Source organism: Phyllobates terribilis, unplaced genomic scaffold (genome assembly GCF_046119375.1).
Source record: "Phyllobates terribilis strain yellow unplaced genomic scaffold, ASM4611937v1 Scaffold_9__5_contigs__length_417890890, whole genome shotgun sequence".
Taxonomy (NCBI): Eukaryota; Metazoa; Chordata; class Amphibia; order Anura; family Dendrobatidae; genus Phyllobates; species Phyllobates terribilis.
In genome coordinates, this window is record NW_027362769.1 from 394,373,122 (window position 1) to 394,384,927 (window position 11,806).

General features: G+C 52.4%; 1 protein-coding gene across 1 annotated transcript in view; it reads right to left on the reverse strand.

The window, feature by feature from the left end:
- TMEM219 (transmembrane protein 219) overlaps window positions 1-10,904 on the reverse strand; it is a 16,693-nt gene extending 5,789 nt beyond the window's left edge. Inside the window, 6 exon segments of the mRNA XM_073646031.1 lie at window positions 3,093-3,176; window positions 3,178-3,241; window positions 3,467-3,605; window positions 8,530-8,734; window positions 10,183-10,350; window positions 10,794-10,904. Coding sequence (XP_073502132.1) covers window positions 3,093-3,176; window positions 3,178-3,241; window positions 3,467-3,605; window positions 8,530-8,734; window positions 10,183-10,338 — 648 coding nt within the window. The 5' untranslated portion in view covers window positions 10,339-10,350; window positions 10,794-10,904.
- Between the last annotated feature and the right edge of the window lie 902 nt (window positions 10,905-11,806).

Sequence of the window (11,806 nt, forward strand, 5' to 3'; positions counted from 1 at the left end):
CCTCCCCCCCCCATATAATGCCCCATGCAGCATGTCACACCCCCCCCATATAATGCCCCATGCAGGATGTCACCCCCCCCCCATATAATGCCCCATGCAGCATGTCACCCCCCCCCCATATAATGCCCCATGCAGCATGTCACCCTCCCCCATATAATGCCCCATGCAGCATGTCACCCTCCCCCATATAATGCCCCATGCAGCATGTCACCCCCCCCATATAATGCCCCATGCAGCATGTCACCCCCCCCATATAATGCCCCATGCAGCATGTCACACCCCCCCCATATAATGCCCCATGCAGCATGTCACCCCCCCCATATAATGCCCCATGCAGGATGTCACCCCCCCCCCATATAATGCCCCATGCAGCATGTCACCCTCCCCCATATAATGCCCCATGCAGCATGTCACCCTCCCCCATATAATGCCCCATGCAGCATGTCACCCCCCCCATATAATGCCCCATGCAGCATGTCACCCTCCCCATATAATGCCCCATGCAGCATGTCACCCCCCCATATAATGCCCCATGCAGCATGTCACCCTCCCCCATATAATGCCCCATGCAGCATGTCACCCTCCCCCATATAATGCCCCATGCAGCATGTCACCCTCCCCCATAATAATGCCCCATGCAGCATGTCACCCCCCCCATATAATGCCCCATGCAGCATGTCACCCCCCCCCATATAATGCCCCATGCAGGATGTCACCCCCCCCATATAATGCCCCATGCAGCATGTCACCCCCCCCCATATAATGCCCCATGCAGCATGTCACCCCCCCCCCATATAATGCCCCATGCAGGATGTCACCCCCCCATATAATGCCCCAAGCAGCATGTCACCCCCCCCATATAATGCCCCATGCAGGATGTCACCCTCCCCCCATATAATGCCCCATGCAGCATGTCACCCCCCCTTCTCTTTATACTGCCTCATGCAGCATGTCACCCCCCCATATAATGCCCCATGCAGCATGTCACCCCCCCCATATAATGCCCCATGCAGCATGTCACCCCCCCCTTCTCTTTATACTGCCCCATGCAGGATGTCACCCCCCCCCCCTTCTCTTTATACTGCCCCATGCAGCATGTCACCCTCCCCCCCATATAATGCCCCATGCAGCATGTCACCACCCCCATATAATGCCCCATGAAGCATGTCACCCTCCCCCCCATATAATGCCCCATGCAGGATGTCACCCTCCCCCCCCATATAATGCCCCATGCAGCATGTCACCCCCCCCCATATAATGCCCCATGCAGCATGTCACCCTCCCCCCATATAATGCCCCATGCAGCATGTCACCCTCCCCCCATATAATGCCCCATGCAGGATGTCACCCTCCCCCCCATATAATGCCCCATGCAGCATGTCACCCCCCCCATATAATGCCCCATGCAGCATGTCACCCCCCCCCCATATAATGCCCCATGCAGCATGTCACCTCCCCCCATATAATGCCCCATGCAGGATGTCACCCTCCCCCCATATAATGCCCCATGCAGCATGTCACCCCCCCCCATATATTGCCCCATGCAGCATGTCACCCCCCCCATATAATGCCCCATGCAGGATGTCACTCTCCCCCCCATACAATGCCCCATGCAGGATGTCACTCTCCCCCCATATAATGCCCCATGCAGGATGTCACTCTCCCCCCCATATAATGCCCCATGCAGCATGTCACCCTCCCCCCCATATAATGCCCCATGCAGGATGTCACCCTCCCCCCATATAATGCCTCATGCAGCATGTCACCCCCCCCATATAATGCCCCATGCAGCATGTCACCCTCCCCCCATATAATGCCCCATGCAGCATGTCACCTCTCCCCCCATATAATGCCCCATGCAGCATGTCACCCTCCCCCCATATAATGCCCCATGCAGGATGTCACCCTCCCCCCCATATAATGCCCCATGCAGCATGTCACCCCCCCATATAATGCCCCATGCAGCATGTCACCCCCCCATATATTGCCCCATGCAGCATGTCACCTCTCCCCCATATAATGCCCCATGCAGCATGTCACCCTCCCCCCATATAATGCCCCATGCAGGATGTCACCCTCCCCCCCATATAATGCCCCATGCAGCATGTCACCCCCCCATATAATGCCCCATGCAGGATGTCACTCTCCCCCCCATATATTGCCCCATGCAGCATGTCACCCTCCCCCCCATATAATGCCCCATGCAGCATGTCACCCCCCCATATAATGCCCCATGCAGCATGTCACCCCCCCCCATATATTGCCCCATGCAGCATGTCACCCCCCCATATAATGCCCCATGCAGGATGTCACTCTCCCCCCCCATATATTGCCCCATGCAGCATGTCACCCTCCCCCCCATATAATGCCCCATGCAGCATGTCACCCTCCCCCCATATAATGCCCCATGCAGCATGTCACCCCCCCCATATAATGCCCCATGCAGCATGTCACCCCCCCCCATATATTGCCCCATGCAGCATGTCACCCCCCCCATATAATGCCCCATGCAGGATGTCACTCTCCCCCCCCATATATTGCCCCATGCCTCAATACATTAAAAAAAAAAAATCAAATACTCACCTCACTTCTCACTTGCTGCCGCTGCTCAGGTCTGGACTCCCGCGTCGCCGGTGTCGTCCCGCTTTGCGCTGTGATGGCTCAGGGGAGGGTGCGGTGGAAAGACGTCACCGCGCCCTCTGACCTGAGATGTCACAGGGAGCGCACAGCAGGAAGACAGCGAATCTGCGGAGGCACGGGGAGAGGTAAGTATCCGGCTGCCGGGCCCTGAGCAAGCGGCGGAGAAGGGCGGGCGCTGCCACCGCTCTCCTCCGCCCATAGCCCGGCGGGGTGCGCGACCGCGAGTGGGCCCCCCGCCTGCTCAGGGCCCCGGCACTTGCCCGGGTGCGGACGCCGGCCCTGCCTGTACCTCGAGTGTCATTATCCTGCACCCCCGAGTGTCAGCATCATCATCCTGTACCCCGAGTGTCATTACCCTGCACCCCGAGTGTCAGTGTCATCATCCTGTACCCCCAGTGTCAGTGTCACTGTCCTGCCCCCCCTCCCCCGTGTGTCCATGAGCAGCGTCTCACCGCGGACATCTTGGCTTTCAGCGCTGGGTCTCCTCTGTACTTCAGACTGTAACACTCGGAGGTGACACCAGTGTCCTTCTCCCCCCACATACAGTTCTGGAGGCAGCTGGTATGAGCCGGGCGTCACTGCAGAGCACTGGAAGGACGACCTGCGTGGAGATGGTCAGTAGTGAGTGTGCACAGTGTCTGAGGAGCTACTGGGGACGTACAGTATATAACACGGGTTATGTAAGCGGGGGAGATAAGCGGCTGCAAACACATCGGCTCCACTTATCTCCATGGAAGCAGCAGCAGGGGCAGGACAGCGGCATCCCATAATCTCTACCTACAGGCACATGTAGGAGGCCGAGCACCGCCGCCTGAGCGGCACTCACCACGTCTGAGGCAATACGGACCGTGGGCCGGTCACTATCACACACACCTTCCCGGAGCAAACGGAGTCACTGTCATTACACTGTGTGGACCCCCAGCTGGGGGCGACTGTGACCAGCAGGGGGCAGTCTGTGCCCGGATCTGGGGGAAAACAATGCAGAGACGCGGGTCAGTGATGGGGGAGCCAGAAGAATAAGCGCTGCCACCAATCGTCACAACTTCGGGGCAAAGACATGACGGTGGTGAGGATAGTGGTGGTAGTAATGATGACGGTGGTGAGGACAGAGGTGGTAGTAATGATGACGGTGGTGAGTATAGAGGTGGTAGTAATAATGATGGTGGTGGTGAGGATAGTGGTGGTAGTAATGATGATGATGGTGGTGAGGATAGTGGTGGTAGTAATGATGCTGGTGATGAGGATAGTGGTGGTAGTAATGATGATAGTGGTGGTGAGGATAGTGGTGGTAGTAATGATGATGGTGAGGATAGAGATGGTAGTAATGATGACGGTGGTGAGGATAGTGGTGGTAGAAATGATGACGGTGGTGAGGATAGTGGGGGTAGTAATGATGATGGTGGTGATGGTGAGGATAGAGGTGGTAGTAATGATGACGGTGGGGAGGATAGTGGTGGTAGTAATGATGATGGTGAGGATAGAGATGGTAGTAATGATGACGGTGGTGAGGATAGTAGTGGTAGTAATGATGACGGTGGTGGTGAGGATAGTGGTGATAGTAATGATGATGGTGGTGGTGAGGATAGTGGTGGTAGTAATGATGGGGGTGGTGAGGATAGTGGTGGTAGTAATGATGATGGTGGTGGTGAGGATAGTGGTGATAGTAATGATGATGATGATGGTGAGGATAGTGGTGGTAGTACTGATGACGGTGTGGAGGACAGTGGTGGTAGTAATGATGACGGTGGGGAGGATAGTGGTGGTAGTAATGATGGTTGTGGTGAGGATAGTGGTGATCGTAATGATGATGATGGTGGTGGTGCTCTGGATAGTGGTGGTAGTAATGATGATGGTGGTGGTGAGGATAGTGGTGGTAGTAATGATGATGGTGGTGGTGAGGATAGTGGTGGTAGTAATGATGATGGTGGTGGTGGTGAGGATAGTGGTGGTAGTAATGATGATGGTGGTGGTGGTGGTGAGGATAGTGGTGGTAGTAATGATGATGGTGGTGAGGATAATGGTGGTAGTAATGATGATGGTGGTGAGGATAGTGGTGGTAGTAATGATGATGATAGTGGTGGTAGTAATTATGATGGTGGTGATGAGAATAGTGATGGTAGTAATGATGATGATGATGGTGGTGAGGATAATGGTGGTAGTAATGATGATGGTGGTGGTGAGGATAGTGGTGGTAGTAATGATGATGGTGGTGAGGATAGTGGTGGTAGTAATGATGATGGTGGTGAGGATAGTGGTGGTAGTAATGATGATGGTGGTGAGGATAGTGGTGGTAGTAATGATGACGGTGGTGAGGACAGAGGTGGTAGTAATGATGACGGTGGTGAGTATAGAGGTGGTAGTAATGATGATGGGGGTGGTGAGGATAGTGGTGGCAGTAATGATGATGATGGTGGTGGTGAGGATAGTGGTGGTAGTAATGATGCTGGTGAGGATAGTGGTGGTAGTAATAATGATGATGATGGTGGTGGTGAGGATAGTGGTGGTAGTAATGATGACGGTGGTGAGTATAGAGGTGGTAGTAATGATGACGGTGGTGAGGACAGAGGTGGTAGTAATGATGACGGTGGTGAGGATAGTGGTGGTAGTAATGATGATGGTGGTGGTGAGGATAGAGGTGGTAGTAATGATGGTGGTGGTGGTGAGGATAGTGGTGGTAGTAATGATGATGGTGAGGATAGTGGTGGTAGTAATGATGATGGTGATGGTGAAGATAGAGATGGTAGTAATGATGACGGTGGTGAGTATAGTGGTGGTAGAAATGATGACGGTGGTGAGGATAGTGGGAGTAGTAATGATGACGGTGGTGGTGAGGATAGAGGTGGTAGTAATAATGTCGGTGGGGAGGATAGTGGTGGTAGTAATGATGATGGTGAGGATAGAGATGGTAGTAATGATGACGGTGGTGAGGATAGTGGTGGTAGTAATGATGATGATGGTGGTGGTGAGGATAGTGGTGATAGTAATGATGATGGTAGTGGTGAGGATAGTGGTGGTAGTAATGATGGTGGTGGTGAGGATAGTGGTGGTAGTAATGATGATGGTGGTGGTGAGGATAGTGGCGATAGTAATGATGATGATGGTGAGGATAGTGGTGGTAGTAATGATGACGGTGGGGAGGATAGCGGTGGTAGTAATTATGGTTGTGGTGAGGATAGTGGTGATAGGAATGATGATGATGGTGGTGGTGCTGAGGATAGTGGTGGTAGTAATGATGATGGTGGTGGTGAGAATAGTGGTGGTAGTAATGATGATGGTGGTGGTGGTGAGGATAGTGGCGATAGTAATGATGATGATGGTGAGGATAGTGGTGGTAGTAATGATGACGGTGGGGAGGATAGTGGTGGTAGTAATGATGACGGTGGGGAGGATAGCGGTGGTAGTAATGATGGTTGTGGTGAGGATAGTGGTGATAGGAATGATGATGATGGTGCTGAGGATAGTGGTGGTAGTAATGATGATGGTGGTGGTGAGGATAGTGGTGGTAGTAATGATGATGGTGGTGGTGAGAATAGTGGTGGTAGTAATGATGATGGTGGTGGTGGTGAGGATAGTGGTGGTAGTAATGATGATGGTGGTGGTGGTGAGAATAGTGGTGGTAGTAATGATGATGGTGGTGAGGATAGTGGTGGTAGTAATGATGATGGTGGTGAGGATAGTGGTGGTAGTAATGATGATGGTGGTGAGGATAGTGGTGGAAGTAATGATGATGATAGTGGTGGTAGTAATTATGATGGTGGTGATGAGAATAGTGATGGTAGTAATGATGATGGTGGTGGTGAGGATAGTGGTGGTAGTAATGATGATGGTGGTGGTGAGGATAGTGGTGGTAGTAATGATGATGGTGGTGGTGGTGAGGATAGTGGTGGTAGTAATGATGATGGTGGTGGTGGTGGTGAGGATAGTGGTGGTAGTAATGATGATAGTGGTGAGGATAGTGGTGGTAGTAATGATGATGATAGTGGTGGTAGTAATTATGATGGTGGTGATGAGAATAGTGATGGTAGTAATGATGATTATGATGGTGGTGAGGATAATGGTGGTAGTAATGATGATGTTGGTGGTGAGGATAGAGGTGGTAGTAATGATGTTGGTGGTGAGGATAGAGGTGGTAGTAATGATGATGGTGGTGAGGATAGAGGTGGTAGTAATGATGATGGTGGTGAGGATAGTGGTGGTAGTAATGATGATGGTGGTGAGGATAGTGGTGGTAGTAATGATGATGATAGTGGTGGTAGTAATTATGATGGTGGTGATGAGAATAGTGATGGTAGTAATGATGATGATGATGGTGGTGAGGATAATGGTGGTAGTAATGATGATGGTGGTGGTGAGGATAGAGGTGGTAGTAATGATGGTGGTGGTGAGGATAGAGGTGGTAGTAATGATGATGGTGGTGAGGATAGTGGTGGTAGTAATGATGATGATAGTGGTGGTAGTAATTATGATGGTGTTGATGAGGATAGTGGTGGTAGTAATGATAGTGATGGTGGTGGTGAGGATAGTGGTGGTAGTAATGATGATCGTGCTGAGGATAGTGGTGGTAGTAATGATGATGATAGTGGTGGTAGTAATTATGATGGTGTTGATGAGGATAGTGGTGGCAGTAATGATGATGATGGTGGTGGTGAGGATAGTGGTGGCAGTAATGATGATGATGGTGGTGGTGAGGATGAAGGTGGTAGTAATGATGATGATGGTGGTGGTGAGGATAGAGGTGGTAGTAATGATGATGGTGGTGAGGATAGTGGTGATAGTAATGATGATGATGATGGTGAGGATAGTGGTGGTAGTAATGATGGTGGTGGTGAGGATAGTGGTGGTAGTAATGATGATGGTGGTGAAGATAGTGGTGGTAGTAATGATGATGGTGGCGGTGAGGATAGTGGTGGTAGTAATGATGATGGTGTTGGTGAGGATATTGGTGGTAGTAATGATGATGGTGGTGAGGATAATGGTGATAGTAATGAGGATGATGGTGAGGATAGTGGTGGTAGTAATGATGATGGTGGTGGTGAGGATAGTGGTGGTAGTAATGATGGTGGTGGTGGTGAGGATAGAGGTGGTAGTAATGATGATGGTGGTGGCAGTAATGATGATGATGGTGGTGAGGATAGAGGTGGTAGTAATGATGGTGGTGAGGATATAGTGGTGATAGTAATGATGATGATGATGGTGAGGATAGTGGTGGTAGTAATAATGATGATGGTGGTGGTGAGGATAGTGGTGGTAGTAATAATGATGATGGTGGTGGTGAGGATAGTGGTGGTAGTAATAATGATGATGGTGGCGGTGAGGAAAGTGGTGGTAGTAATGATGATGGTGGTGGTGAGGAAAGTGGTGGTAGTAGTAATGATGGTGGTGTGGATAGTGGAGATAGTAAAGATGATGAGGATAGTGGTGGCACTAATGATGATGGTGGTGGTGAGGATAGTGGTGGTAGTAATGATGATGATGGTGGTGGTGAGGATAGTAGTGGTAGTTATGATGATGGTGGTGGTCACAATAGTGGTGGTAGTAATGATGATGACGGTGGTGAGGATAGTGGTGGTAGTAATAATGATGATGGTGGTGGTGAGGATAGTGGTGGTAGTAATAATGATGATGATGGTGGTGGTGGTGAGGATAGTGGTGGTAGTAATGATGGTGGTGGTGAGGATAGTGGTGGTAGTAATAATGATGATGTTCGTGGTGGTGAGGATAGTGGTGGTAGTAATGATGGTGGTGGTGAGGATAGTGGTGGAAGTAATGATGATGGTGGTGGTGAGGATAGTGGTGGTAGTAATGATGATGGTGGTGGTGTGGATAGTGGTGGTAGTAATGATGATGGTGGTAGTGGTGAGGATAGTGACCTCTCGGCTCCCCGCTGACCTCTTATCCCGAGCTGGCCGGCTGTCGTCCGTATCCGCAGGCCACTGTGGTTCCCTGATGGTGTCAGAGTGACGTCGGCCAACACGGACACATCATCGTGATCCTCGTGGTCCAGGGCTGAAGGACGCGAGGTCGGGAGGCCGGTGACATTGTGCTGCGGACAGATGGGACGGGCGCTCAGCGTCTGAAGGACGGTGTCAAAATCCTGAAAAAATAAAGAGAAGAGGCAGTCAGCGAGCGCAGTGTACGACCTCTGCTCCCTGTCAGTGAATCACTGAGCGCAGTGTACGACCTCTGCTTCCTGTCAGTGAATCACTGAGCGCAGTGTACGACCTCTGCTCCCTGTCAGTGAATCACTGAGCGCAGTGTACGACCTCTGCTCCCTGTCAGTGAATCACTGAGCGCAGTGTATGACCTCTGCTCCCTGTCAGTGAGTCACTGAGCGCAGTGTACGACCTCTGCTCCCTGTCAGTGAGTCACTGAGCGCAGCGTACGACCTCTGCTCCCTGTCAGTGAGTCACTGAGCGCAGCGTACGACCTCTGCTCCCTGTCAGTGAGTCACTGAGCGCAGTGTACGACCTCTGCTCACTGTCAGTGAATCAGCGAGCGCAGTGTACGACCTCTGCTCCCTGTCAGTGAATCAGCGAGCGCAGTGTACGACTTCTGCTCCCTGTCAGTGAATCAGCGAGCGCAGTGTACGACCTCTGCTCCCTGTCAGTGAATCAGCGAGCGCAGTGTACGACCTCTGCTCCCTGTCAGTGAGTCACTGAGCGCAGTGTAGGACCTCTGCTCCCTGTCAGTGAGTCACTGAGCGCAGTGTAGGACCTCTGCTCCCTGTCAGTGAGTCACTGAGCGCAGTGTACGACCTCTGCTCCCTGTCAGTGAGTCACCGAGCGCAGCGTACGACCTCTGCTCCGTCAGTGAGTCACTGAGCGCAGTGTACGACCTCTGCTCCCTGTCACTGAGCGCAGTGTACGACCTCTGCTCCCTGTCAGTGAATCAGCGAGCACAGTGTACGACCTCTGCTCCCTGTCAGTGAGTCACTGAGCGCAGTGTACGACCTGTGCTCCCTGTCAGTGAGTCACTGAGCGCAGTGTACGACCTCTGCTCCGTCAGTGAGTCACTGAGCGCAGTGTACGACCTCTGCTCCCTGTCAGTGAGTCACTGAGCGCAGTGTACGACCTCTGCTCCGTCAGTGAGTCACTGAGCGCAGTGTACGACCTCTGCTCCCTGTCAGTGAGTCACTGAGCGCAGTGTACGACCTCTGCTCCCTGTCAGTGAGTCACTGAGCGCAGTGTACGACCTCTGCTCCCTGTCAGTGAGTCACTGAGGAAGTGTACGACCTCTGCTCCGTCAGTGAGTCACTGAGCGCAGTGTACGACCTCTGCTCCCTGTCAGTGAGTCACTGAGCGCAGTGTATGACCTCTGCTCCGTCAGTGAGTCACTGAGCGCAGTGTACGACCTCTGCTCCCTGTCAGTGAGTCACTGAGCGCAGTGTACGACCTCTGCTCCCTGTCAGTGAGTCACTGAGCGCAGTGTACGACCTCTGCTCCCTGTCAGTGAGTCACCTGACTACGTTTCACAGGAGAGGGTTTGGCGCAGTATCGTCGGATTTGGTTTTTCAGAAGCTTGTCGTCATTTTTCCTTCTTTACCTTAGTAAATGCGTCGTCTGTCACCGGATACGAGCGCAGGTAGAGCCCGAAGCACAGGAAGGTGATGGCGAGCGTGGCCAGACACAGGAGGAAGGTGACCAGAGGCGGGTGATGGCGCACGCACAGGCGGAGCCCCAAACACAACGGACAGGACATGGCGGCGTCAACCTGAGAGGCGAATAAACACCGGTCACATCAGGAATGGCTGCCGTCTCCATGACTCCTACACTACCACAATGTCTGCACCGACCCCTCCTGGTCAACAGGGGTGGAAAACTACAACTCCCAGCATGCCCTGCAGCTGGTGATGTTCTTAGCCTGTCATTTATTTCTGTAGTCACCATCTACAATAAACTCTTTCCTGGGACTTGTAGTCCTACACCACACACAGCCCAAAGGGGCCTCAAAGAAACAGTGAGGGAACAGAGGGGGAGGAGCAGCTCCGTGCAAAGCATCCTGGGACTTGTGTGCGCAGGGGATGGGCCTCCCATCATGCTCCAGGGCTGGGCATCATGCTCCAGGGCTGGGCCCCGCCCGGTATTCTATCCGCTCCTCTCACTCCCCTGCCACCACTGTCTGAGCACCCCGCACTGCAGCGCCCCCTCTGGTACCCAGTGAGCGGGCGGCAACCTGCCTGACTCCTGGTGCAGCCGCTCTCATACTCCGCCTCTAGGGTGTGAGCTACAACAAAATGGCCGTATCAACGACTGTAACAGAAAGCCACGTGTCCGAGGGTTACCATGGGAACTACCAACCGACCTGAGCTCAGGGCTCAGCTGTCGCCGACAGGAAGGAGCGGCCATAGTTATGGTTCCTATAGAGACCGCGGCTGTGATCTGTTCTGCGGCCACTACAGAAGCCAATCACATCACTGTTTACAGTCACATGCTGAGGAACGTATGAAAGAGGGAACGTGATTGGTAGATGAGAAGAACCACTGTATCTAATCCTATCCTGTGTGATACTGTCTGCTGAGCCGTGTATCTAATCCTCTCCTGTGTGATACTGTCTGCTGAGCCGTGTATCTAATCCTCTCCTGTGTGATACCGTCTGCTGAGCCGTGTATCTAATCCTCTCCTGTGTGATACCGTCTGCTGAGCCGTGTATCTAATCCCACCCTGTGTGATACTGTCTGCTGAGCCGTGTATCTAATCCTCTCCTGTGTGATACTGACTGCTGAGCCGTGTATCTAATCCTCTCCTGTGTGATACTGTCTGCTGAGCTGTGTATCTAATCCTCTCCTGTGTGATACTGACTGCTGAGCCGTGTATCTAATCCTCTCCTGTGTGATACCGTCTGCTGAGCCGTGTATCTAATCCTCTCCTGTGTGATACTGACTGCTGAGCCGTGTATCTAATCCTATCCTGTGTGATACTGTCTGCTGAGCCGTGTATCTAATCCTCTCCTGTGTGATACTGTCTGCTGAGCCGTGTATCTAATCCTCTCCTGTGTGATACCGTCTGCTGAGCCGTGTATCTAATCCTCTCCTGTGTGATACCGTCTGCTGAGCCGTGTATCTAATCCTCTCCTGTGTGATACCGTCTGCTGAGCCGTGTATCTAATCCTCTCCTGTGTGATACCGTCTGCTGAGCCGTGTATCTCATCCTCTCCTGTGTGATACTGA